Source organism: Chlorocebus sabaeus, chromosome 16 (assembly GCF_047675955.1).
Source record: "Chlorocebus sabaeus isolate Y175 chromosome 16, mChlSab1.0.hap1, whole genome shotgun sequence".
In the NCBI taxonomy this organism is placed as follows: domain Eukaryota; kingdom Metazoa; phylum Chordata; class Mammalia; order Primates; family Cercopithecidae; genus Chlorocebus; species Chlorocebus sabaeus.
This window is the reverse complement of record NC_132919.1, coordinates 72,036,068-72,063,894: the sequence shown is the minus strand read 5'-3', so window position 1 is coordinate 72,063,894 and position 27,827 is coordinate 72,036,068. Positions and strand designations below refer to the sequence as shown.

General features: G+C 54.8%; 1 protein-coding gene across 2 annotated transcripts; it reads left to right on the top strand.

Moving 5' to 3' along the window:
- The first annotated feature begins 121 nt into the window (after positions 1-121).
- On the top strand, positions 122-27,423 carry STARD3 (StAR related lipid transfer domain containing 3). 2 transcript variants are annotated; one of them, XM_073005345.1, is made up of 16 exons: positions 129-247; positions 1,144-1,291; positions 16,372-16,641; positions 20,260-20,337; positions 21,026-21,103; positions 21,224-21,277; positions 21,647-21,764; positions 21,973-22,071; positions 22,301-22,356; positions 22,709-22,801; positions 23,464-23,526; positions 23,681-23,776; positions 24,078-24,157; positions 24,249-24,353; positions 25,511-25,604; positions 26,061-27,423. In XM_073005345.1, the coding sequence occupies exons 3-16, from the start codon at positions 16,423-16,425 to the stop codon at positions 26,163-26,165; spliced, it is 1,338 nt and encodes a 445-aa protein (XP_072861446.1). In that variant the 5' UTR covers positions 129-247; positions 1,144-1,291; positions 16,372-16,422; the 3' UTR covers positions 26,166-27,423. The 2 variants fall into 2 exon arrangements, with proteins under 2 accessions (XP_008011050.3, XP_072861446.1); XM_008012859.3 differs by lacking the exon at positions 1,144-1,291 and having other exon boundaries at positions 122-247.
- The last annotated feature ends 404 nt before the right edge of the window (positions 27,424-27,827 follow it).

Here is a 27,827-nt window from a genome sequence, read left to right as displayed (position 1 = left end):
TCCACTCCCCTACCCTTATGTTAGACTTCGGCCTTCGCGCCCGCTTCTGCGCAGGGCCAGGGCTGGAGGCGGGGCTAAGGGGCGGAACCGCAGGCGGACGCACGTACCGCTTCGCTCTCAGGGGCAGACTCAGCGGCGGAAGTGGCGCCGCTGGAAGATCTTCTTCCGCTCTGAGGCGCTACTGAGGCTGCAGAGCCGGACGGCGGCTTGGGCGGGAAGAGCCGGGGCCGTGGCTGACATGGAGCAGGTGGGTCCCGGAGCGGTCGGGGGGAGCGGGTGGCGTGAGAGGGCCGTCTCCCGCTGGTCGAACCCGCTTCCCCATCCGCTGTCTATGCTGGTTTCCATCCGACCCTTCCCACACCCGCTGCGTCTCAGGTTCCGCCCCCTTCCTCTGCCTGGCCTCGCTCCGCCCCGCGCGGGTCGAGGTCTCCAGCACTGACTCTTGGCGACTCCCCTATCCTGGGGAGCCCGGGGAGGGCGTTCGGGATCTCCTTCCAAAACCTCTGTCTTAACTGAGGAGAGAGGCGAGGGGAAGGTGTCTGGGTGTTACGAGCAGGGGCAGGTATGGGGAGGGGTCGGAATCTGGGATGAGAGGAAAACATCTACGCATTCCGGTAGGTCTGCGTCTCAGTGTCATCCCTTATCTCCCCAACTTCCTTTGGAAACGGCTGTGAATAACTTCCTAATTGATATTGAAAGGGCCCTTTAAAGTCTTGAGTTCTTAGAGGTGCATAGTACCATTGACACTCATTCCTAATGACAGGTTCCCCCACCCCACCCCTGTTTTGGCTTAGTCAGTGTCTCCTGGTTTTCTTCCTACCGCTCTGACAGTCGGTCAGAAGTCCCGCTTCACGTTTTCCTCTGTCACCCAACTCCTCGCTCTGTACACTGAATCTCAGTGGTCTCATTTACCCCGGCGGCTTCAGCTTTACGCCAACTAAATACCCAGATCCACATGTTCTGCGCAGCCCTTCCCTGGAGCTCCACGCTTGACTATCCAGCGGCCATTGGGACAGCTCTGCTTCACGTGGAGCTCACCGGATCCAAACTTGAACTGGTCTTTTCCGTGCAGATTAATTCTTCCTCTACCCTAACCCAGGCGGAAATCTGGTAATTACCTTACACTTTCTCCTCTCTTTCAAGTCCCACATCTTAAAAGTGACCTAGTACTGCCAGCTTCGTGAACATCCTTCACACTGGGCCCACTCCATCTCTTCTGTTACCACGCTGTTGATGTGTTGTCAATTCCCAACAGTCCAGCCCTGGCAGCTTGCAACCCAGTCTCCAAACTGTAAGTCTTGTGATCCTTTTAGAACACAAGTCTGATGGTGCCAATTCCTTGCTGATAACCTTTTTCTGGCTTTCTGTTGCCTATGTGCTGAACGCCTAGCACAATTTACACGGCTCTCTGTGATCTGACCTAGCAGTCTCCTATGTGCACCCTAAGGTCCAATAATATGGCACTGCAGCATGTGCCATGCCTACCCTTGCTGTTCGTATCTTCGTCACTTTGCACACACCAGCCCCCGCCGCTTGAAAACCTCCTTCTCTTGTCTGCTGAGCTACCTTCTACAGGTTTTTCAGCGCAGGCAGCACTGCACCCCCCCAACCCCCAAGGTTAATTGCCCCTCTGTGTCCTGTAGCACCCTGTCCATAATAGCATAGTAGCTGAGAATACAGACTCCCGGATCAGACTGCCTGGGTTCTGACCTGTTTGGTGACCTTGATGAAGTCAGCTGCGCAATTTCCTCACTTGTAAAAGGGAGGTAGGAATGTCCCTACTTCATAGGGTTGTGAGGATTGAATGAAATATTGTAGGTTTAGGTCTTAAACCAGTGCTAGGCACAAGAATGCTCAATAAAAGTGAGTTGCCTGGGTGCAGTGGCATATGCATGTGATCCCAGCACTTTGGGAGGCAAGGCAGGAGGATCGCTTGAGGCCAGGTGTTTGCAACTAGCCTGGGCAACATAGTGAGACCCCATCGCTACAAAAATTTAAAAAACTAGCTGAGCATGGTGGTACGTGTGGGAGGATCCCTTGAGCCTGGGAATCTGAAGTTACAGTGGGGTATGGTTGTGCCACTGCACTCTAGTGTGAGGGACAGAGTGAGATCCTGTTTCTCAAATAAATAAATAAAAAGATAGTTATTACTATTATGTAAGGACAACATAGCTCACCAGTTATGATTTTTAATTTCATAAGTTGTCTGAGGATGGTCGATGTGGCTTTCTAGTCATTTGATAGAGCCTGGCTCTTTGTCAATAAATAAAATGCTAGAGTGGAGGACACGGGGGGCAGGATCTGGATTTATTGAGTGAAGATTCAAGAGTGAAAAAGGCTCAGACCTGGTCTGTTCGGGAAAACCAATCTGGAAATGTGTGCATGTTACATGGCAAGCATTCAATCTAGAGAAATGTATACAGAGCTGGGAACTAGAGAGAGAAAAAGACCAGGGGTGGCTTCTGAGGGGCTGACAGTTAATGGGGGCTATAAAGCGAGGGGAGGATTTTATCAGAAGGAGGCAGAGGCTGGAGTGGGCTCAGAGATCAGAAAGCTGGGTCCTCTGAACAGAGCTCCAGTAGATGGTGGCTGGGTGGGGGAACAGGGGAGACGGAGCTGAGGAAGACAGAGGCAGCATCCTCTGCTGAGGCTGGCAATTCCTTTCCTGTATTGGCCATAAGGAAGCATCCCTTGACTTGGGAGCCAGCAGGGACCATGCCTGGGGGCATCTGTGCTCTGGAGGCTTAGTACCTGGTGTTTGGGGCCAGGCCCCCTGGGTAGGGCCATGGTGCATGCCTTTGGGCTGGGCCTTTTTTGGAGCTCTTTTGCCTGCCTGTAATGCCCACCCTCCTTGCCTCCAGCTGATAGATGCTGACTTTTCAAGGCCAGGGTCAGATGACCTCCTCCCTGTGGCTTTTTTGACTTCACTCATTCCAGCCTGGGTCAGATGATCCCTTCTTTGGGAGCCCACGGTCCTTTGTTCATTCCTCCCTGAAAGCGCTGATCACAGCATGATATTATTTATCTGCCAGTCTTCCTCACCAGACCCAGAGTCCCTGATGGACCAGAACAGGGTCCTTTGGCCCCAGGACTTGCACTGTCCAGCATGCTGTAGCCCTTGGTACCTGCGTGTTGCATTAAGTTGAGCTCTCACACAGCTAGATTTGTTAAGGGAGAGCAGTGTGCGGGAGACCAAAAATCCAGCACATCTGGCAGCTTGTGCCTGTTCCTCTGAGTGCGAGACCTTGTTGGCTCTACTTTACAGATAAGGAAGCTGAGGTTCAGGGGAGGTAAGGTCAAGATCACTCAGCAGGGATTTAAAGAACTGTCTCCTGACTCCAGGTGTGCATGTCTCCCAGAAACTGCCTTGGGGTCCCAGCCTCCAAGGGGGCAGCTGCCACATCAGTGGGACAAAAGATAAGTGTCCCTTTTTCTGGCCGAGGAGAGGCTAATCCTGGCTTTGTCCAGGCAGGGTTGGTGCCTGGAGGATCCTGTGCTAAAACCGCCCCCCCCCCCCCACCCTTGTTCTTCGCCCTCTGGGAGCCTTTTCTTTAGAGAGCCTTTTCTCCCGAGATGACTGGCCCTTTCCAGAGTAACCTTGGGAACTTGACCTCATTGGTTTAGTAGCAGCACGAAGGGGGCAGGTGGGGCCTTATTCACTGGCCCTGAGTGGGTCAGGGGTCATGGAATCACAGAACTGGGGGCATCCCTGATGATTCACAGGGCCTGGCACAAGGGGAAAGGAGGGTGAGTGGGTCTCAGTGTGTTAGGGTCTTCCTGTACACTGCAACCGCAGAGCCTCCAGCTCGGCTCGGGGGAGGAGTGTGTGGTGGTGAGTCTTGTTTCTGTTTGGCTTAACTCTTCGCCTTCCGCTTCCTCGGAAGGAAAGGAGAAACGGAGCCAGGCTTTGGCTTTGGGTCTTATTTGTCACTGGAGCTGTGTCCTCCTCTCTCTACACTCCCACTTCTCCAGGGGATTTCCCAAATCCTCTGTGGAGGGCTACAGTAGGGCCAGTCAGCCAGCTGTCCCGAGGCTGATGGCATGGGCCAGTAACCCTGAATGTGCCATCCTAGCCAGGCGCAGTGATACATACCTGTAGGCTCAACTACTTGGGAACCTACTCCCAAGTTTTTTGACTCCAGGATTGATGCCCAACCCCAAACCCGTACCCTTTTTCCTGTTCCAGGGTGGACATTACGGATCCACAGACTAGCTGACTTACTAGACATGTACCGTGGCCAGGCACTGTGACTGTGACTTGGACCTCAAGGGCTTAGGACAGATGGCCTTGAGACATCTAGCTGTGATAAGGGAAGTGCTGACCCAGAGTTACTTGGGAGGCTGAGGCTTGAGCCTAGGAGTTTGAGACCACAGTGTCCTATGATTGCACCTGTGAATAGCCACCGCACTCTAGTCTGGCAACATGGTGAGACCTGTCTCTTAAAAAAAAAAGTGCCATTCTGGGTCGGCCCCCTGAAGCCGGGGTCTACCTTCCATTTAGCAGTACTGCTGGGACTCTCAGTTTGGGCAAAGTGCTATGCTGGACCTGCCTGGCCAGCGCCCTGCCTCTAACACTGTCCCCATGGGGAATAGTAGTAATAGCTGCTGTTAATTAAGCACAGACACTGCATGTGTTATTTCTAATCCCTTCAAGCTCTGTGAAGTAGGCACTATATTCTCCCCATTTTAAAGAAAAGGAAGCTGAAGTTCAGGGAAACCCAGTGGTTTGGTCAAGGGCACACAATCTAATAAGGAATGGCGTTAGGTTTTTGCCTCTAGGACTGGTGTCCAACCCCAAACCCACATCCTTTCCTCTCTTCCAAGGTGGACATTACGGATCCCCAGGCTAACTTACTAGACATGTATCATGGCCAGGCACTGCGATTGTGACTTGGACCTCAAGAGCTTAGGACAGATGGCCTAGAGACATCTAGCTATGATAAGGGAAGTGCTGACCCAGAGTTCTGAAAGGTCAGGGGAGTCTGGAGGGTGAGGAGAAGCTCTGCCCAGGAGGTGACATTTGAACTAGTCGTCTGAAGCGCCAGAGTTCTCCCCAAAGGAAGGAGGTCATTCAAGAATGAGGAAACAGGGAGCCCAGGCAATGGGCTATGGTGTGTCCTGGGAGCAGCCAATGATCCGCAGAGTAGAGGCTGCGAGTGTTGACCCACATAGCAAAAGAAGAGTTCTGGGGTCTGGAGTCCTCCCTCCTCCTTAACCCTCCCCTGTTATCAAAGACTCAAGGTTAACTCACCTTGAGTCTTCTCCCTACAAGTCAGGCTCGGAGGGGAGCAGGCACCCTGCCTGAGGGCCCCCAGGAAACCAGTTCCTCTTGCCTTCTTGTGGAGAGAGTGCCTGGGCTCTGGGCAGGGAAGACCCCCGCAGAGGGTGGAGTCCAGCTCCGGGAGAGGCAGCCTGGGCAGGGAGGGGCTGCTCTCCCAGCTGGGCGTCAGTGTCCATGTGCACTTGTGCATGTGCTGCTGTAGGGAAGGGTATAAATGGCCGTTCAGTGCATTTCCTAGAAGCTCACTCTGAGCCTGGTACAGTTCTGGTACTGGGCATACAGCAGGGAGCAAAGCACAGGAAGTCCTTGCTCTCATGGAGTTTGCATTCCAGTGGGAGATGATGGGCAGTAAACACAGACCAATGAATGTATCATATGTCAGGGGTGACAAGTGCTGTGAAGAAAAATACAGCAGGGTAAGGGATGGAGGGTGGGGGCTAAATAAGGGTTCAGGAATGGTCTCTCCAAAGGGACATTTGCATAGGGACCTCATTGGAGTGAGAGAGCAAGTCATGCAAAGACCTGGGGAGGAGCTCCTGACAGAGCAGCAGGTGCAAGGGCCCTGGAGTAGGAGCATGCTTGATGTGTCTGTGGACAGTGAGGGACCAGTGTGACTGGATTAGAGAGCTTGAGGGGAAGAGGAAAGGGGAAGAGAAGGACTTGTAGGCTAGGGTGGGGATTTATGCCTTTATTCTGGAGAAACCATTGGAGGTTAGGGCACTGGTGAGATGTGGTCTGGTTTTTAACAGGATCCCTGTGGCTGTTGTGTTGAGAACAGGCTGAAGCGGTGAGGACAAGGAAGAGTGGCAGGTAGAGGTGATGGCTGGACAGGGTGACACAGTGGTAGGTGAGCAGTGGGCAGATACTGGCCGGATTTTGCAGAAAGAGACAACAGGATTTGCTCATGGTTGGATGTGGAAGGGAGGTGTGACCAGATGACTGCTCAGCCCAAAGAGGGCCTCTTGACACACTGTCCCCCAGCTAGCAAGTGCTCTTGCAGGCAGCAACATTTGTACTTAGAAAGTCCCAGCCTGGCATGGGGGAAGGCCATGTTCCTCTGGGGTCGGCTCCGCTGTGCCCCTTCCTGGCTGGGGGACGTGGGCAGCTCTCCTTCCCATGAGTCATCACTATAGCTTCTGGGAGGGGGTGTGATGCATTAAGGAGATGATGTCTGCAGGGTGCCACCGGAGGCCACGGCCAGCTGGATCTGTGTCTTCTGCACCGGCCCATCTGGATGCTGTGCAGCCTCTCTGGTCTGCTATCCTGCGTTCCCCTAACCAGCACCCTCCTGGGCCAGCCAGCAGTGGGACACAGGCCAACCTCCTCCACACCCAGGGCCTCTGCCTTCTACTCTCTGCGGACTCTCTGTTAACTTGGCATTGACAGGGCTGCTTGACTCAAAACAACCCCAGGCCTGGCCTGAAGCCATCTCACCAGTCAGTCAGAGTTCAAGACTCTCTTTTTCTCTGGAAGAGAGCAGGAAAGTAATCCCAGCTAACCCTCATGCAGCCACCACTCTGTGTCAGAATCTCTTCTAGGCCATTGCATTGAATAAGTCATTTAATCCATATAAACCTATAAGGAGTAGGTGATATTGTTAACCCCATTTTACAGGGGAGGAAACTGAGGCATGGTGAGGTTAAGTGACTAGCAAGGTGGAAATCTGAGGTTTGACCCATCTCCTGGCATGGAGTCCAGTTCTCTCAGCTTCACTGATCCTGGTTTGTACTGAGTTAGGGACTCCCTGGGAAGCCCCCATGGGCAGGGGGTGCTGGTGCTAGCATTTCCTGTGGAATATGGCAGGGGGATGTGTGGAGGACCTGTGTCTACTGTTCCTCTAGCCTCTGGGGGATTTGGAGAACTCATTCTGCCCAGAGATGTGAGTCATCTTTAGATATAGATGAGACTTGTTCCCCTTTCCCCTGAGTCCCAGAGCACAGCTCTGTGGAATAAGCTGTAGCTGGAACTTGTAAAGTTTGGCCCAGCCCTCCCTGGGAGGCTAGGAGGTGGGAAAGGGCCAGGAGACTGGAAGTGATAGCGGTAGTTAATGTCTATATGGTTAGACATTAACCAGTTACTCTGTGGTGCCAGGCACTGTCCTAGGCACGCTAATCATTATCATTGTCTCCTTTGGTGCCCCAGACAGCCCAGGGTCAAGACAGGTAGCCTCAGTTTACAGATGGAGCAGTGGAGGCTTGCACAGTGAGTAGGTGACTTTGTGCAAATCACAGGCCTAGGCCAGGTATAAAAGCCTAAGTGTGGTGTAATTCCAGCACTTTGGGAGGCCGAGGTGGGAGGATTGCTTGAGTCCAGGAGTTTGAGACTAGCCTGGGAAACATAGTGAGACCCTGTCTCTACAAAAAAAAAAAAGAAAGAAAGAAAGAAAGAAAGAAAAATTAGAAATTAGTCTGGCATGGTAGCGTCTGCCTATAGCCCCAGCTACTCAGGCTAAGGCAGGAAGATCACTTGAGTTGGGGAGTGTTAGAGGCTGCAGTGAGCTGTAATCATACCACCGCACTCTAGCATGGGTGACAGAGCTAGACCCTCTCTCAAAAAAAAAGAAAAAAAAATCGCAGACTTGCCTTGGCTGATAAATGCCTACTGAGAGCTGTGATCGGTCAGCTGGGCTTTGGAGCTGCCTCCCTGAAGAAAGGTGGCTGCCCTGGGGTATGACCAAGGGCTAGCAGGGAACCCCGTCTGTGGTTCTGCAGCCTGAGATTTGTGGAAATTGAAAATTGGGGGTGGGTGAGTGGGAGGCGGCTTAACCATCCTGCTATCCTCCTCTTCTGTCTGCGTGAAGGGTCAGCTGATGTTGCTTCCTGGGTGGGAGCTTGCAATTGCAGAGGAACCGGTCTCTGCCCGCACTCCCCTAAGAGTCTATGCAGGGAGCCAGTACAGTCCTCTACTTCCTGTCCCTCCCCCAACCTGGAATTCACCTCTGCCTGCAGCTGGAATAACCTGGCCTTTCTATAGATGAAGGAACCAGGCTAGAGGGTTAGGGAGCTTGCTCTGAGCCACACAGCAGGCGAATTGTAGAGTTCAGATTTGAACCCAGGCCTTTTAGGGTGATTTTTATTATATGTCACTGTAGTGTATGTAACCTCCCCCTCTCACAGTTTACCTCTTATTTAAAAGGTTTTTCTTTTGTTTTGTTTTTTTTTGAGACAGAGTCTCGCTTTGTCACCCAGGCTGGAGTGCAATAGTGTGATCTCAGCTCACTGCAACCTCCACTTCCTGGGTTCAAGTGATTCTCCTGCTTCAGCCTCCCAAGTAGCTGGGATTACAGGCACACACCACCATGCCTGGCTAATTTTTTTGTATGTTTAGTAGAGATGAGATTTCACCATGTTGGCCAGGCTGGCCTCAAACTCCTGACCTCAAGTGATCCTCCTGCCTCAGCCTCCCAAAGTGCTGAGCCACCGCTCCCAGCCCCCACTTACCCGAAAAGTCTTGCCAGCTACTTAGTCTATCTCAACCACCACTGACCAAGCACTTACCATACTCCTTCCTGAGACCTACCTCAACACCCAGCCCTGTGACACAGGGATTCTTGCCTTTTTATTTTTTTATTTTTGAGACGGAGTCTCACTCTGTCACCCAGACTGGAGTGCAGTGGCGTGATCTTGGCTCACTGCAACCTCCGCCTCTCAGGTTCAATCAATCCTCCCACCTCAGCCTCCCAAGTAGTTGGGACTACAGGTGCGTGCCACCACACGTGGCTATTTTTTGTATTTTTAGTAGAAACAGGGTTTTGCCATGTTGGCCAGGCTGGTCTCAAACTCCTGACCTCAGGTGATCACCTTCCTCAGCCTCCCAAAGTGCTGAGATTACAGGCGTGAGCCACCATGTCTGGCTTCTTGCCTTTTCTTGTCATGGTACAATATGCATAACATAAAACTTACCATTTTAACCTTTTGTTTGTTGTTTTTTGTTTTGTTTTGAGACAGGGTTTCCCTTTGTAACCCAGGCTTGAGTGCGGTGGCACAATCTCAGCCCACTGCAACCTCACCTCCCTGGCTCAAGTGATCCTTCCTCCTCAGGCTCCTGAGTAGCTGGAACTGCAGTTGTGTGCTACCACGCCTGGCGAATTTTTATATTTTTTGTAGAGATAGGGCTTTGCTGTGTTGCCCAGACTGGTCTTGAACTCCTGGGCTCAAGCAGTCCTTCCTCCTTGGCCTCCCAAAGTGCTGGGATTATAGCCCTGAGCCACCACACCCAGCCTATTGTTGCCTGTTTCAATGCAGCTGAAGAAACTGAGTCTCAGAAGGGTTATGCTTTGCCCCAGATCGCACAGCTAGGAAGGAGGCAGTCTGAGATTTGAACTGTGACCTCAGAGTCCATTCCTTTTTCCATGATACCAGCCACCTCCTGTTTGCCCTGAGTCCAGCACACCACCGAAAACCCCGTTACAAATGGGGCTGGTACTACTGTATCCTGGGGTGAGGAAGAGAAGGCCTGGGAAGGGGTGTGGGGGCCTGTGCCCACCCCTTCCCTTTGCCTCAGGAATAATCCTCTGTGCCCTGGCACCTGACTTTCCCCCCTCCCCACCCACTTCCCCCTGTAACCCAGGATGGTAAAACCTCCACTTTTGCTGGGCACGGTGGCTCCTGCCTATAATCCCAGCACTTTGGGAGGCCAAGGCAGGCGGATCACGAGGTCAAGAGATTGAGACCATCCTGGCCAATGTGGTGAAACCCCATCTCTACCAAAAATACAAAAATTAGCCGTGCGTGGTGGTGGACACCTGTAGTCCTGGCTACTTGGGAGGCTGGGGCAGGAGAATCACTTGCATTTGGGAGGCAGGGGTTGCAGTGAGCCGAGATCACGCCACTGCATTCCAGCCTGGTGACAGAGCGAGACTATATCTCAAAAAAGAAAAAAAAGAAACCCTCCACTTTCCCTCCTACCTCCCACTCTCACTCCCTCCCCAAGCCTTAGCAGTTCAGCTTCCGCAGACATTCAATTGTCAAGTCTGCAGCCATCCCAGGCAGACTCTTTCACGCCACACGTGCTGTTCCCCGCTGTTCCCCTCTGACAGTTCGGAAGGTGCTTGGGAGAGGCCAGTGACAGCAACCAGTGGGCTCTTTTGGCAGTGGGTGGGGTGCTGCTCCCAGGGGGCTGGGCCGTCTCCATATTGTCCATTCCTGCCTCCCCCTCATCAGGAGGGTGGGTGTGGTGGGTGGGCGCTGGTGCTAGCTGTGATGCCTCCAGGGCTCGGCAGGCTACAGTCAGTCAGAGAATGAGCACTTTGGGGACTGCACAGGGCAGTTCCACGCCACGGCAGGTTTTTATCACTTAGACTGACAGGTGCTGTGATGGAGCTCAAAGACCTTTCAAAGTCATCTGAGTGAGCCCCATTTTCAAACTGCAGCCAGTGAGGCCTCGCTCAGGGTGATGCTGGAGTTTGAGGAAAGGCTGAAAGGTGGGATTCAGTAGCTGCTTTTACCCATAAGCAGTCTGGTTTTTATCTGTTTTATATATTGAGGTTCCAAGTAAGGTATTATTATTTTAAATTTTTATCTTGCTTTGAAAAGGAGGTGGTTTGTAGCCAGGTGTGGTGGCTCATGCCTGTAGTCCCAGTACTTTGGGAGGCTGAAGTGGGAGGATCGCTTAAGCCCAGGAGTTCAAGACCAGCCTGGGCAGCATAGACCTCGTCTGTACAAAAACTAAAAATTAGCTAAGCATGGCTGGGCGCGGTGGCTCATGCCTGTAATCCCAGCACTTTGGGAGGCTGAGGCGGGCGGATCATGAGGTCAGGAAATTGAGACCATCCTGGCTAACACAGTGAAACCCCATCTCCACTAAAAATACAAAAAATTAGCCTGTCGTGGTGGTGGGCGCCTGTAGTCCCAGCTACTTGGGAGGCTGAGGCTGGAGAATCGCTTGAACCCAGGAGGTAGAGCTTACAGTGAGCCGAGACGGCACCACTGCACTCCAGCCTAGGCGACAGAGCGAGAATCCATCTCAAAATAAATAAATAAGCTGAGCATAATGATGTGTGCCTGTGGTCCCAGTTACCTGGGAGGCTGAGGCAGGAGGATCACTTGATCCCAGGAGGTCAAAGCTATAGTGAGCCATGTTCACACCTCTGGACTCTAGCCTGGATGACAGAGTGAGATCCTCTCTTTAAAAAACGGCGGAGGGAGATGATTGAAAAAAACCACTGACTTTCCCCCAGATAAACAGAGGCTTGGTGAAAAGGACTTGCCCATAGTTATGTGGAATTAGTGGTTACCTGGAGACTGAGGTACAGGTTCCTTAACTCCGGGCCAGTGCTCTGCCTACTGTACAGGCTGTCATTTGGACCTTGAGCTGCTTTCAGTGGGAGGGTGATATCGAACCCCCTTTCTTTGACTCTTGGCCAACTGCCACCGCCCCTGCCTTCGAGCCCCCATGCTTGGCTCCCACACTCCCTGGCATCTTCAACTCTCTGGGGCTCCCGCAACACCTCTGTTCCAGCCCCATCTGTGTCTCTCGCTTCGACAGGGACGTCTGGGCGTGTGAGTGTCAGTGTGGTTGCCACTCCAAGTGTGTCTCACACCCAAGCTGCTGCCATTGAAGTCCTGTCCCCAGGGAGAGAGAAAGTCAGAGGGAAAGACAGACACAGAAGTAGCCTGGAGTAGGCGAGCGACAGCACCTGGAAGTGAGGCAAGGACTAAGGAGGGAAGGAGGGAGGAGAGAGGCAGATAGAGGAGAAAAGAGAGAGAGAAATGTGGAGAAAGTGGGAGAGACTGATGGGAGTGAAGAGAAAGACTCATAAATGGGAGATAGATTGAGAGGAAGACCCAGATGGGGAAAAATACAGACAGACATGGATGACGATATGTTCTGTGGGCTGTGGGGAAACAGGCATTCTTGTACATTGCTAGTGGGAGTGCAAACTGCAAAGGGAACTTGGCAGTACCTCACAAAACCACATATGCAATTTGACCCAGCAATACCACTTCTAGGAATCTGTCTTGGAGATATATTTCCAACAACGGGAATATGTCTGTGTGTGTATATATGCTCAAGGTTATTCATTGCAGCATTTCTGGAATTACAAATCTAAGCGCTCATTCATGGGAGACTGAATAAACTAGGGTTTGTCTATAAAATGGAGTACTAAGCATCTCTATCAAAGAACGAGAAAGACAACGTAAAACTGATATGGAGTGCTCACCAGGATATACTGTTAATGAAAAAATAACAAGCAAGAGAGCATCTGTAGCAAGCTACTGTCCATGTAAGAAAGAATAAGGCTGGGCGCGGTGGCTCAAGCCTGTAATCGCAGCACTTTGGGAGGCCAAGACAGGCAGATCACAAGGTCAGGAGATGGAGACCATCCTGGCTAACACGGTGAAACCTTGTCTCTACTAAAAATACAAAAAAACTAGCCGGGCAAGGTGGCGGGCACCTGTAGTCCCAGCTACAGGAGGCTGAGGCAGGAGAATGCCATAAACCTGGGAGGCAGAGCTTGCAGTGAGCTGAGATATGACCACTGCACTCCAGCCTGGGCGACAGAGCGAGACTCTGTCTCAAAAAAAAAAAAAAAAGGAAAGAAAGAAAGGATATAAGAAATATAAGGCCAGGCACGGTAGCTCACGCCTCTAATCCCAGCACTTTGGGAGGCCAAGGCAGGCAGATCACCTGAGGTTGGGAGTTCAAGACCAGCCTGGCCAACATGGCGAAACCCCATCTCTACTAAAAATACAAAGTTAGCTGGACATGGTGGCGTGCGCCTGTAATCCAAACTACTCAGGAGGCCGAGGCAGGAGAATCACTTGAACCTGGGAGGTGGAGGTTGCAGAGAGCCAGGATCGTGCCACTGCACTCTAGCCTGGGCCACAGAGAAGAAAAAGAAATATATACAAAGGAAGTATATTCCTTTGTACAAAAGAAATGTAAGAAGGATAAAGCAGATACTAAAGCCGTAAGTTACTGCTGATGGGTAATCCCAGCACTTTGGGAGACCAAGGAGGGAGGATTGCTTGAGCCCAGGACTTCAAGAATACCCTATCTCTTAAAAAAACAGATAGGTTACTGTAGGGGTTGAATCGTGTCCCCCAGAAAAGGATACGGTGAAGTCCTAACAGCCTGTACCTCAGAATGTGACCTTATTTGGAACTGGGATCATTGCAGATGTGATCAGTCAAGGTGAGGTCATACTGGAGGAAGGTGGCCCAGTATGACTGGTGTCCGTATCAAGAGATGGCTGTGTGAAGATGGACACATGGGAAGAGCGCCAAGTGACCACGAAGACAGGTCGACGTGTGTGGCTACAAGCCGAATCACACCAGATTGCTCGCACAGATTGCTCACATACTGCCAGGAGCCAGGAAGAGGCAAGGAAGGGGTCAGAGGGAGCACGGCCCTCCCAACACCTTTCTCAGACTTCCAGCCTCCTGAACTGGGAGATGATAAATGTCCATCATTTCAAACAAACCCGAAATGACAGACATGGGAGAGGGAGAGGGAGACAGGTAAAAAGATACTTACAAGAAATACAGGCCAGGCGCAGTGACTCACGCCTGTAATCCCAACACCATGGGAAGCCAAAACAGTAGGATCCTTGAGCCCAGGAGTTTGAGACCAGCCTGGGTAACATAGTGAGACCCCCATCTCTAAAAAAAATAAAATGAATTAGCCTGGTGTGGTGGCGGGCGCCTGTGGTCTCAGCTACTTGGGAGGCTGAGGCAGGAGGATCACTTGAGCTCAGGAGTTGAAGGCTGCAGTGAGCCATGATCGTGCCACTGCACTCCAGCCTGGTTGACAGAGCAAGACCCTGCCTCTAAAAAAACAAACAAAACCCCACACAGATGGAAAGTTACTTTGTGAAACAGATACAAAAGATGAGGAGAGATGGAGAGAGTGAGGAAGGGAGACAGGTCTGGCTGCAAACAAAAGGGCTGTCAGAGACAGGGAAATGTCACCTGCCCTGGAGCTGCGTCCTGTCACCATGAGGGATGTGCCGAGCGTGCAGTCTGGCACAGATCTGGCTGACGGATGTTGAGGGTCCCATTGCCAGCAGCCTGTCACATCCCCTCCCCACTGCCTCTTTCCGGAGCTGAGCCCAGCTTCTCCGTGGCACTGTGGAGATGAACCTGTCTTGGGGCTCAGAGTGTGGTGTTGGGAGTAGCCTTGGCCTGGTACCTCTGCCTCGCCTGTCCCCCAACTCTGCTGCGAACAGTCAGTTCCTGTTCGTAGGGGCTTGCACGGGGCAGAGGGATGGACGAGCTGGCTTGCTCAGAACCTCCTGCCAGCCACAGACTGAGCTGTGCTTGTTTTGGACGTGGTAGACTGAGGGGCCCAGGAAGGTAGTCCACATAGCGAAAGTGTGATGGGTTGTGTCAGGAGGGGAGAGTGGTTAGATCTTGCTTTCCCAAGATCAGGGACAAACATCTAGAGCTCCCCTTCCTCTAGCCCCCAAACTACCCCCTGGTGCTGGGGTGTGGGGGAGACTCAGGGAGCCTCTTGGTCAAGTCCCAGAAGCTCAGGCCCCACCAACCTGGTGAGTTTTTGCCTCCCTGCTTCAGCTCCTCTCTGACTTTCAATGGGACCTTTCCTTCTCACCCAAGGAGTGGGGCCTCTTAGAGCCCAGCACATGGGTGGAGCAGAGACCCTAGGCCTGGGGGCTACCTGCAGGGAGGGAGTGCCAGAGTTCCTTTTGTCTTTAGGGTTCCTGAGAGCCCGATGCTGGCACAGGATGGTAAGGGATTGGGTAAGTCCATTCACCTCTCTGGGCCTTGGTTGTCATATCTGTAAAAGAAGAACCATCCCTGCCCTGAGTGGACATGGGGCGGGGGGTGGTAGAGCACCGGGCTGGCCTCCAGAGTGGCTGCTTCCTCCTCTCTTTAGGGTTTGCCCTGTTTCTGTCTGCTGTGTAGCATGGAGCTGAGGGCCAGGAGACCCGCTGAGCATTCATTCATTCAACAATCAGGAAGCACCTATTGCCTGACAGGCATTGTGCTGGGCAACAGGGAGACAGCAGTGACCATGTCAGATAAAGCCCCTGAGGTCGTGGAGTTTCCAGTCTAGTGAGACAAGGGGAAACAGTGAAAACAATAAAGATCATTTCAGTTAGTGACCCAGCTCAGTGAAGAAAGGAAGGCAGCTCACTATGTTATGCTGTGAGTGGGGGCAGTAGGGTGGGAGGCTCTCTGAGGAGAGGACTTTTGAGCTGCCTGTTGAAAGGTCTGTGGGAGAACATTCCAGGCATGGGGAGAGCTAGATCCAAGGTCCCAAGGCAGGACAGGGCAGCTGTATTGAGGGATGTAAAAGAAGGCCAGAGTGGCGGTGGCAGCAAGACAGGAAGAAGGGCTGGGCAGAGGCCACCCCGCAGGCCTGGACTGAGAGGGCCTGGTGAGGAGGAGACTGTTAGCCTGAGAAGGGTGGGGAACCCTCGGAGGGCATTGGAACGCGTTCTCTAGGCCGGCTATGTGAAGAGCAGGAGGATGAGAGAGGCAGCCTGGAGGCCCACCCGTGAGAAGCAGATTGCAGTGGTCCAGGAAGAGATGGTGGTGGTTGGGCCTGGGCAGGGCAAGGGGCGGTGGAGCTGAGAGGGACCAAGATGCCTGCTCTCCATAGCTCCAGATACACAGACACTGCTCTAGGAAGGCCCTCCCAGTTGCCATGGATTAGGGGGTGGGAGGGGAAGATTGGCTGCTGGGAGGGAATGTGGCTTTGTGCTTGGAAAACAAAGAACAGAGCTTGGGGCCCTCTTCTGGGGGTGGTGGCAGGCCCAGAGGCTGTTGACAGGACCAGAGGCTGGAGCTCAGGGCTGGGCCTGGCAGGAGCAGGCTGCTGCCCCAGGGATCCGGGAGTGGGTAGGTGCCCAGCAGAGGGACCCCAGAACTCTCCAGGGGTGAACCCTGTGGCTGCTGGGCTTGGGGTAGGGAGCACCAGGAAGGACAGATAATTAGCGGAATGCTCAGCCCTGCAACCTAGGAGCCAGGCTCTTTGGTGGAGGACGTTTGGGCAACAGTGCCCTGGGCCGTGGGCTTGGGACTCAGTGTGGGGACAAATGCATTTGGGAGCCAGTGGCAGCCCTGGGGGCTGTGTGGGAGGGACAGGAGGAGGTTGACTGGACTCTGCCTTTGCCTCTCTCCCAGCCCTGCTGCTGAGGCCCCGCCCTCCCCGCCCTGAGGTGGGGGCCCACCAGGATGAGCAAGCTGCCTGGGGAGCTGGCCCGAGACTTGGAGTGCAGCCTGCCTGCCGTGGCCTCCCTGGGCTCCTCGCTGTCCCACAGCCAGAGCCTCTCCTCGCACCTCCTTCCGCCACCTGAGAAGCGCAGGGCCATCTCTGATGTTCGCCGTACCTTCTGTCTCTTTGTCACCTTCGACCTGCTCTTCATCTCCCTGCTCTGGATCATCGAACTGAATGTGAGTGGAGGCGAGATTGGGGCACAGGCTGTGTTGCAGGCCACCCAGGCCTCAGTTTGTCCATCTGCCACATGGGAGGGCTGCCTCTCCCCTGGGGTTGGTTAGCTGGGTAAAATGAAGACTGGGAGGAACAACAGGGGTTCTCATATTCTGAATGAAGGGCTGTGGAGGGGTTTGGAGCAGTTGCATCATTTGGCCAAGGTCCCTCTGCATGCACATGTGTGAAGGCTGCGGCCTTGAACCCACCCTCTGGCTCCAGAGTTCATGCTCTTGGCCTCTGCCCCATACTGCCCCCTAGTGGAGGCTCCTGAGAGAGGAGGAGGGGAGACCCAGCTCTGCCTGAGCTGTTGAAACCTTTGTCTTCTTTCTGCCTGCCACTGCCCCACTGCTCCACTGCCCTCCAGCTCCAGTTGGTTCATTCATTTGTTTGTTCAATCATTCATTCATTCATTCGTTCATTCAGCAAACATTGAGTTTCTGCTGTGTCCTAGGTACTGTGCTAAAAGCAGACGCTAGCCGGGTGTGGTGTGTACACCTGTTGTCCCAGCTGTTTGGGAGTCTGAGGTGGGAGGATCGCTTGAGCCCAGAAGTCTGAGGCTGCAGTGAGCCATGATTGCACCACTGCATTCCAGCCTGGGTGACAGACTGAGACCCTGACTCAAATAAATTAAATAAATAAATAAATAAATAAATAAATAAATAAATAAAAGCAGAGGGCAGAGTGGGAAGCAAAACAGGAAAAACTCCCAGTTCCCAGTGGCTCTAATAAGATGCTGCTGAGGCCGGGCACGGTGGCTCAAGCCTGTAATCCCAGCACTTTAGGAGGCCGAGACGGGCGGATCATGAGGTCAGGAGATCGAGACCATCCTGGCTAACACGGTGAAACCCCGTCTCTACTAAAAAATACAAAAACTAGCCGGGCGAGGTGGCGGGCGCCTGTAGTCCCAGCTACTCGGGAGGCTGAGGCAGGAGAATGGCGTAAACCCGGGAGGCGGAGCTTGCAGTGAGCTGAGATCAGGCCACTGCACTCCAGCCCGGGTGACAGAGCGAGACTCCGTCTCAAAAAAAAAAAAAAAAAAAAAAGATGCTGCTGGGCAGCCTGGAGACCAGAGCTGCCCCACCCCCACCCCACATAGTGCTTGGCCCACCCTCGGGAACACAGTCTAATTGGCAGTGGCCTGATCTGGTCTCCGGGCAGGGCCAAGCCCACAGAAGCAGGAGCTCTGGAAGCTGGGCACTCCAGGCTCAGTTCTGTCCCAGCTCCTCCTCGGAATTGACCCGATGACCTCAGCAAGGAACTCAGCCCCATGAGTCCTCCCCTTGTTTTCCTTCTGCAGCGTGGGCTCCCCATCAGAGTTCTGGATGGCAAGGGCCCTTCCTCCAGGTCTCAAGCTTATGTGACAAGAAAACAATGTCTTGTTAATAGCGGTGATGAGCTTGGAGAAGGGGCCAGCTCGGGGCAAAGAAAATAAGTTTGATGCTGGGCATGTTGAGCTAGAGGGAGAGACAGGGCTCTGAGGGTGACTGTCCATTGTGCCCTGGAGATGAGCTGGCACCTTCAGTGAGCCAGAGCCATGGCCATGGATGGCCCTAGGGGCCATCTTACCCATGAAAAAGCTGTGGCCCAGCAGGCTCAGGGCCTTCTGCAGAGCTTCTGAGGTCTTTGGCAGACTTCCTTTTCAAGGTCTCATCCAACATCAAAGCAAACACTAAAACTTAACCTGCATCCTTCATTGAATACATGTTTCCTTACCCAAGAAGAGCTGAAAAGATTTTGATAAGTTTACTTTTGTTTTGTTTTGTTTTGTTTTTTTGTTTTGAGACAGGATCTTGCTCTGTTGGCCAGGCTGGAGTGCAGTGGTGTGATCACAGCTCACTGTAGCCTCCGACTCCTAGGTTCAAAGGTTCCTCCCACCTCAGCCTCCCCAGTAGCTGGAACCACAGGTGCACCACCACGTTTAGCTGTTGTTGTTTTTTTTTGGTAGAGGTGGAGTCTCACTATGTTGCCCAAGCTGGTCTCAAACTGCTGGGCTCAAGTGATCCTCCCATCTTGGCTTCTCACAGTGCTGGGATTAGAGGCATGAGCCACTGTGCCTGGCCTCTGTAATTGTGCATTTGAAGTTATTTGCCTGTGTTGGCTGCGTTTGCTCTGCAGTCCTCATGCGTACCTGGGAATATTGCAAAGTGAGAAGGTCTAACTTACTAATTGTTTTCAGATGTCATGAAACATTTCAGAATCCTGCACTGAACAATTAGTAGAGTGCACATGATGTTTCCCTTGGCAGACATTTAATATTGTATTGATTTTCAGTCTTGTAGTTTTAGTTTTGTATTTGGGAGCATATATGTTTTTAGTTCGCTGACAGACTGTGTCTGTGTTGCCCAGTGGTTACAAGGACCTCAGTAGGGTCGTGCTGAGCAGGGGATTTGGAGCCAGAGAGTGGCAAAGCAGGGGCTGAGACTTGGCTATCCCGAGTCCTGATCAGTCAGCACCAGTGGGTGCCCAGCCTGGAGAGAAGAGGAAGGAGGACAGAGCTCTGAGGCCCAGTGACTGAGGGTGGAAGGGGCTGCAGAGCCCAGGACAGAGTCTGAGGAGCAAGAGGAGTGTTGGGTGGTGTGGGTTGGGTGGGGTGGGTAGTGGCAGACCTGGAGGCCTCATCAGCAGCCAGAGGAGAGGTGGCATCAGATTTCGTGGGGCTGGGGTGGGCTTGAGGTAGAGAGGCACATGGTGGGGCTGTGTGCTCAGTGGGGGAGCATCTGTATCTTTAACAAGCCTCCCCCCCGCAGATTTGGCTGCCCTGCTGGAGAGCAGAAGCCCCGGTCTAGGCAGTTGTGAGGGGTCTTCCTCTCCAGGGTTCCTGGGCTCCATCGCCCAGAGTCCCCCTGTGTCCTCCCTTCTCTAAGGTGGCTGGTGCCCCACCTGAAGAAGCGTAGGCCTGTCACCCCTGTCTTTCCAAGGAGTTGGGCCACAGTCTGGCCTGCTGTCCATCCAGTTCCCTCAGACCTCTGGACATTGGAGTCGGGGCCAAGGCCTCGGGTCCTGGTGAAAATGTCTGGCTGACTGGGGTAGGGACAGGGGCAAGGACACATCCACTCCGTCTCCACCCTCTCCAGCAGCGTGATGGATTTTGCCCATTAAGCATAAACTTAATCAATTGATTTGCTACCTGAGGCTCCGTCTGACACCACTGCCCACCCCCAGCCCCCATCAGCCCAGATGGATTATGGCTGGGAAGATGGAGCACTGCAGTGCCAGGAGGGAGATGGAATTCTGTCAGAGGTGGGCTTCCGGCGCCCTTCTGCTGGCCCTGTGTAGGGCGCATTGCCTCCCCTGCACAGCCCCCAAGCCTCCCAGCCTGCCCCTTCCTGGGCAGGGTGCTGGAAGCTAGCCCTGCCCATCGGGGCGGCCTGGATCCTTAGGGGAGTGGTATTGGTGTCTGAGGTCTCTGGCCTTGGGTTGAGCTCCCTTGGTGCTTCTGGGGCCCCCTGGTGGTGGCTTAGCACTAACAGCCTCCCCTCCAGGTTCCTTCTTCCCCTACCTCTTGCCCCTTCCGGAGGTGAGGGGCAGCCCCAGGCCCTTGCTGCTACCTGCAGAGCTCTTCTATCTCCCTCTCACAGACCAACACAGGCATCCGCAAGAACTTGGAGCAGGAGATCATCCAGTACAACTTCAAAACTTCCTTCTTCGACATCTTTGTGAGTGGCCTTGGGAGATCCTGGGGACCCTGAAGGCAGAGAGGGAGCAGGGAAATGACTTCCGCTGGGTTCTCTTTCTGCAGCATGTATCCAGTCTGATCAGAGATTCAGCTCCCATCCTTTGGGAGCCATCAGTCGTTAAAACCTTTGTTCCACAAGGCCTGGCACGGTGGCTCATGCCTGTAATCCTAGCACTTTGGGAGGCCAGGGTGGGTGGATCACTTGAGATTAGGAGTTTGAAACCAGCTTGGCCACCATGGTGAAACCCCGTCTCTACTAAAAATACAAAAAATTAGCTGGGCGTGGTGGTGCGCGCCTATAATCCCAGCTACTTGGGAGGCTGAGGCAGGAGAATCACTTGAACCCAGGAGGCGGAGGTTGCAGTGAGCCAAGATTGTGCCACCGCTTTCCAGCCTGGGGAGTGAGACTCTGTCTCAAAAAATAAATAAATAAATAACCTTTCCTCCACAAAGCCCCCGTCAGAGAGCCCCAGGTGGGAGAGGGAAGATAAGACCCCTGTCCAAGGTTACATCCAAATTGTCCCAGAGAAGTGCTGACTCAGTCGTTGTCCCCTGAGGTGTGCATGCCCATAGGGAGGGAATGTGGGGGCAGGACCAGAGGGGAGGTCAGCCTGCAGCACGGTGGGGGGCATTAGCTTCCTGTGATAGCCTGGCTCCCATCCCACCAGGTCCTGGCCTTCTTCCGCTTCTCTGGACTGCTCCTGGGCTATGCCGTGCTGCGGCTCCGGCACTGGTGGGTGATTGCGGTAAGATGCCACTTCCCTGGCAGCTTCTGGGCCCTGGAAGGGCTGGTGGAAGGGATGGGATGGAGGAGGACTCACTTCCCAGCCTCTGCCTTCCCCTTCCTCCTTCCCTCCCCTGGGCAGGTCACGACGCTGGTGTCCAGTGCATTCCTCATTGTCAAGGTCATCCTCTCTGAGGTCAGTGGCTCAGGGTCTGGCCAGTCTGGTGGGCATCAGACCTCAGTGGTATGCTTCTAGAGAGGAGCATTTCTCTAATTTTGGGTGTCTGTCCCTGTTGTCCGGATTAGGGGGAGAGGGAATCCTGTCCTTTGGTATCTCTAAGGAATCATCCTTCCCTGACTTAGCCCCCTGCAGCTCCAAGAATCAGAAAGTTATTCCTCCAGCCTAATCCCAGTTTATCCTGCTGCAGACTTGAGAGGGTTCCCAAGCAGCTGGTACCAGGAATGGGGTATATGCCAGTGTGGCTGGCTAGAGTTGGTAGCCACAGGAGAGGGCTCTGGGTTTGGGGTGACCCCTGCCATGGAGCTCAGCCCCCTCCCTCCACAGCTGCTCAGCAAAGGGGCATTTGGCTACCTGCTCCCCATCGTCTCCTTCGTCCTCGCCTGGTTGGAGACCTGGTTCCTTGACTTCAAAGTCCTACCCCAGGAAGCCGAAGAGGAACGATGTGAGGGCTTATGGGTAGGGGGGTGCAGCGAGGGTTGCCCCAGCCCCAAGGGAGGGGAGTTGCGGGCATGACAGTCAGTCTGAAGCATCTCGCCACCTCTGAGCAGCCTCCAGTAACCTGAGGGGGAGCTTGGCTGTTGGTACCCCAGGCTGCTAGGGTGTTACTGTGCTCAGTCTGGGACCATGGCGGCCCATGTCTGCTCCTCCAGGGTATCTTGCCGCCCAGGCTGCTGTTGCCCATGGACCCCTGCTGTTCTCCGGTGCTCTGTCCGAGGGACAGTTCTATTCACCCCCAGAATCCTTTGCAGGTGAGGGCTGGTGTGTGGGGGAACTGCTTTCAGGGAGGGGCCTTGTGAGGAATGGGGTAGGCTGGGTCTGTTCTTTCTATTCCTTCTATCAGGCTCCCTGGGGAAAGCCAACAACCCTCTCCCACACACTTTTATCCCCCCACATCCTTGCACTCACATACCCGAACCCCACTACCTCCCCACACTCTCCCCACCCCTTGCCATTGTCATCTGTGCCTGTTTTCTGCAGGGTCTGACAATGAATCAGATGAAGAAGTTGCTGGAAAGAAAAGTTTCTCTGCTCAGGTATTTGCCTGCCTATCCCCAACCCCTGCCCTTGGAATGGGTGCCTGGAGGAGGGCCAGTGCAGGAGTCAGCCGGGGTGGGCAGGGGTTTCCCAGTAGAGGCTGAACCTTGGGCAGTGCCCATCTGAATGCCCCTCCACCAGTCCAGCCCCCCGGGTCTGCCTCATGGTTGGGCGCACAGGAAGAGCAGCCACAGGCCTGCAGGGCCCAGGGAGACCAGCCCAGATCCCCCACATGTGACTGGGCCAGGTCCCTCTGGGAGGCATGTGGTATGTCTAGAGAGAGAACAGGCCACGAACATGGGGAGTTGTAGGCCCCAGGCTGACCCCTCGCTGCCTTCTGCTTCCGTCCAGGAGCGGGAGTACATCCGCCAGGGGAAGGAGGCCACAGCAGTGGTGGACCAGATCTTGGCCCAGGAAGAGAACTGGAAGTTTGAGAAGAATAATGTAAGAAGCCCTCTCCCACCTGACCTTCCCATGCTTGTTAGGAGTTTCTGTTCCCTTTTCTGAGGCCTCAGGAGGAAACCCAAGGATTACATGGGTTGGAGCCATATTCCTGCCCCAAGAGAGGGAGCTGGGCCCTCGGGTCGGCAGGAGGCCGAACTGGATTGGACGTTTCCCCCACCCCCCTCGGCCCCCTCTTCCTGGCACCACCCTGTCTTTACTTCCCTGCTGTTCTGCCCCCTTGGCTCCAGGCTTTGAAGGGGAAGCCAGGCTTCTGCTCTGTGTCCGTTGTTTCATTTCATGATCAAAACAACGTTATCTACAAAGATCGTAGAGAGCTTGGAAAACAGAGGGAAACATGCCCCAGACCCTCTCCCTGGCCAGTTCCTGTGGCAGCCCCATTGGCCTGGAGACATGGTTTTTTGTGGTTGCAGCGGCAGCTGTGCCCCCGTCTTTTAACTCAGCATGAAAAGCCTCTCTCCCGCCAGTGGTGCCGTAGGTTTGTTAGAGCTGCTGTTTTGTAACAGCTGCTCAGGTAGCCCCAGACTCCTGGAGTTTTCCACCCTGTGCTGTTAAAAACCTGCCCTGCCTGTCACCCATTTCTGTGCCACCAGCCCACCCCCTGCCTCCACTCTCCTCCCTGCCACCTTCTGTCCCTGCCACAGGAATATGGGGACACCGTGTATACCATTGAAGTTCCCTTTCACGGCAAGACGTTCATCCTGAAGGTGAGTGAGGGGAGCGGGTGTCCTGGAGCCCCAGACAGCACAGGAGGCTCTAGGAAGGGGCTGAGGGGTCCTCTGGTGGGTGCCCACCAAGAGGGAAGGATTGGTCTGCCCGAGCCCATCTGGCACCACCCAGCCCTCTGCTGCCCTGTCCCAGACCTTCCTGCCCTGCCCTGCGGAGCTCGTGTACCAGGAGGTGATCCTGCAACCCGAGAGGATGGTGCTGTGGAACAAGACAGTGACCGCCTGCCAGGTGAGCCCAGCCTGGCTGCCTCTTAAGGCACAGATTGGGGCACAGCCACGCCCCAGTGGGATCACTGAAGCACTCTGCGCCTCAGCTGCCCCATGTGTACAGTGGGTGTATTGGTAACAGTGCCTGCTTGAGAGGGTTGGGAGGAGGGCAGGAGGAGTGCTCATCAGGTGCTGCCCAGGGCCTGCGGATGGCGATAGCTCTTAGTAAAGGGCCCAGGCAGAGGAGGCTGGCCTGGGGAGTTCCCATCCCTGGGGTTTTCCTGGGGCCACCTGTTCCAAAAGTCTCCGTTGATGGCCCTCAGATCCTGCAGCGAGTGGAAGACAACACCCTCATCTCCTATGACGTGTCTGCAGGGGCTGCGGGCGGCGTGGTCTCCCCAAGGTGAGTCCCTGCCGGGCTCCCTCCTCTCAGCCAGGCCTTCTGCACTTTGGCCTTGGGTCATTGTCCCCTGAACTAACCCTCCCTCCCGTAGGGACTTTGTGAATGTCCGGCGCATTGAGCGGCGCAGGGACCGATACTTGTCATCAGGGATCGCCACCGCACACAGTGCCAAGCCCCCGACGCACAAATATGTCCGGTGAGCCTCACTTTGCCTGGGGTCACCCCTGCCAGCCCCTCCCCTGGGAGCATTGAGCAGTGCAGGGTACAGCATGTACAGCTGGGCACTTCCCCTGCTGAGGCTGCGTTCCTGTTTCCTGTCCCGCTGGGCTCTGCTCCTCCCGGCCACTAATCCTGCTAATCTTGCTGCTCTGTCTGTGGAGGTGGGGGGTGGTGGACAGCTGGAACCAAGCCACCTGGAGGGGTGGAGGGGACATGCAGCAGTGGCTGGCCATGGATGGGGACCCGTGCAGGGAAGGGGCCTGAGAGTCATGTGCTCACCCTGGGCTGATTGACCTGAGCAGGACGCTCTATGCTCTGGGTTTCATCTTCCTGCCTAAGGAGACTTGGGTCCCCTTTCGTCCCCCTCACCCTGTCCTCACTCCCTCACCTTTCTTTGGAGTGGCTCAGGAGTCCCCCAAAGATAAAGGGATTATGGTCTTCCCGCATCTGTGCCTGGGCTTCTGAAGTCTTCCCTTTTGTCTAGTCTTAGGCTGTGGTGCTGTGGGTGGCCCCCTCCCATAGACCCCACTCTTCCCCATCTCCTCCTGGGTTCCAGCAGGAGCACTGTTCTTTGGATAGGATGCCAGGCTCTGCTTTGGGCACTGGACAGACTTGCTGGGTGCAGGGCAAGCTTACTTCCTCTCTGGATGCCAACTTCCTTATCTGCGGAGTGGGCTCAGGCATGCTTAGTGGAGCTGAGGGAGAATGAAATGGTGATGGGATGTGAACTGTGCCTCCCAGGCCTAGCCTCCTTCTGAGCAGGTGTCCCCTCCTGAAAGGGAAGGGGTAAGAAGTGCCAGCCCAGCCTACTCTGCCATAGCAGGGCTGACCTGGAATCTCTGGACAGAGTGGATGAGGGCTGGGAAGGTGGTGAGCTCCCTGCCCCTGGGGGTGTGCAAGCACTAACAGGCTGTTGGAGGATTCAAGCATCACAGAGTGGGTGGGGGTGGAGGGCCGATTCTCAGCCCCTGGGACACCTGTGTTAAGCCTTGTTCAGACAGGGTAGCTCTGCCTTTCTGCTTCCAGCCCGGTCCCAGCTGGGCCAAGAATGGAGGGTGAGTGGTGGGGGCTGCTGGGGGGTGTCAGGGCCTCACTCTGTTCCAAAAGTCCCCCCAATGACGCCTCTTTCCATAGGGGAGAGAATGGCCCCGGGGGCTTCGTCGTGCTCAAGTCGGCCAGTAACCCCCGTGTCTGCACCTTTGTCTGGATTCTTAATACAGATCTCAAGGTGGGGTGCTGGGGGGCTGCCAGGTGGGTTCCGTGGAGTAGAGGGGACCCTGCTGCTGCCTTGGTTGCTGCGTGACCTTGGGAGCTCTCTGCCATGCCTGGGCCTCCCCTGTGTCAGCTCCTTTCTTACTTGAAAACTCGGGTCAGGGTCCAGATGGTCTCTTAGCCCTGGATTGCTGTAGGGCATGTGCCCCCACTTCTTACCTGTGAGTCCTGAGGCCCTGAGGAGGGGTGGCTGGCGGCCAGCCCAGCCTCACCCTGGTCTGTTTGTATGGCTGGTGCCAAGAGCCAGGCCCAGCATGTTCTTCCCGCCAAGGGTGAGTGGGAGAGGGCGGCCCAGGCTGGATTCCAGAGCTGCACCTGCATTCTGACCCAGAGCCCCCCTGCTGGTGCCAGCTGCAAGGGGAAACCCTGCTGAGGGCAGGCCGTCAAGTGACTTCTGCCTGCCTTCCCCCAGGGCCGCCTGCCCCGGTACCTCATCCACCAGAGCCTCGCGGCCACCATGTTTGAATTTGCCTTTCACCTGCGACAGCGCATCAGCGAACTGGGGGCTAGGGCGTGACTGTGCCCCTACCCACCCTGCGGGCCAGGGTCCTGTCGCCACCACTTCCAGAGCCAGAAAGGGGGCCAGTTGGGCTTCCGCTGCCCACGTAGGACCTGGCCCCAGGCTGTCACCCTCCACCGAGCCATGCAGTGCCTGGAGTCGACTGTCTGAGCAGGCTGTGGGGTGGAGCACTGGACTCTGGGGCTCCCCTGGCTGGAGAAAGTGGGATCTGGCCTGCTGATGTTTACATGGTGCCCTGCCTCCTGGAGGAGCAGATTGCTGTCCCCTGCCTTGCCAGGGCAGGGTCTGGGCTGGGCGCCTGACTTGGCTGGGGAGGGCCAGCGTGGGGGCAGGGCAGGGCAGGCTGTCACCCGTGTGAAGATGAAGGGGTTCTTCATCTGCCTGTGCTCTCGTGGGCTTTTTTAGGATTATCGAAAGAGTCTGGGACCCTTGTTGGGGAGTGGGTGGCAGGTGGGAGTGGGCTGCTGGCCATGAATCTCTGCCTCTCCCAGGCTGTCCCCCTCCTCCCAGGGCCTCCTGGGGGACCTTTGTAATTTAAGCCAATTAAAAATATGGACTCAAAAAAAAAAAAACAATTCCAGCCCCTCCCGCTGCCTTGCCTCTTGAGGGAAGAGGAAGGCAGGCAGCAGCTTGGATGAAGAGGGAGACCCCTCACACAACCTCTCCTGGGCTCACAGGAGGGCGGAGCCTGGGGAGCCAGTTCCTGGAACATGCCCCCCCTTTCCTGACCTGTTCAACTGAGCAGATGACTGGTCAGAAAAAGTGCCCCGCCCCCTGCCAGGCCTCAGCTGGGCAAGTTAAAGTCTCTAGTCCAGGAATGGAGATGGGGGTATGGGCACCTGGCAGTGCTCACAGCAAGCCTTGACTGTGTGGCCTGAAGGTGGGGCCTGAGCTTCAGGGTCACTGAGGCATCTCTGGGATCCCAGCCACCTGGAGCCCCGGACCTCCCAGACTCCACTCACCCATTGCCTCTCCCCCCACCGCACTCACACCAGGGGCAGCCTGGAGCTGGGATCGCAGGGCGGGGCCAGGCCACTGCCCTCCTCCTCCCTCCTGGCTGGCCTGCTCCCTTGCCTGCCTGCACGAAGGCTTCCAGCAGAGCCAGCTGCTTCAGAGCCAGGTGGATCCTGTCTTGGTCCTGCCTAGGTGTGTGACCCTGGGCGAATCTACCTCTCTCAGCTTTTGCTTCCTACTTTATGAAAATGTGACTGATGTCACAGGGTTGTTATGAGATTAAAAGATACGAAGAACCGGGCACAGTTCTCAGTAATCAGTAGTCTGCAATTCTGCACCCAGGTGGGTGCGCATGGGCCTTACCTGCTCCTGGGTACTCTGCTGTCCCCACAGGGTCCTGAGCTCAGCCCCTGTCACTGTCTCTCCTGCTGCCCTTTGCTTTGTCCACTCGGCTATGTTCTCATCCCCCCATGCCTACCACCTGTGTGCCAGCTTCTTGGACCATGAGTTGCCACTCCTGGGGTGCTGGACTGTCCCCACAGCCATCTGTCTCCCCTGCTCCCCATGAAGGAGAGGCAGTCCACTCCCAGGTAGCACATCAGAGCTGACAGGCTCCAGAGGTCTTCTGGTCCTCTTGTAGTGGCCAGAAAGTGGGGAAAGGGGCCCAGAGAGGGGCAGGAACTGACACATGGTCACACAGGCTAT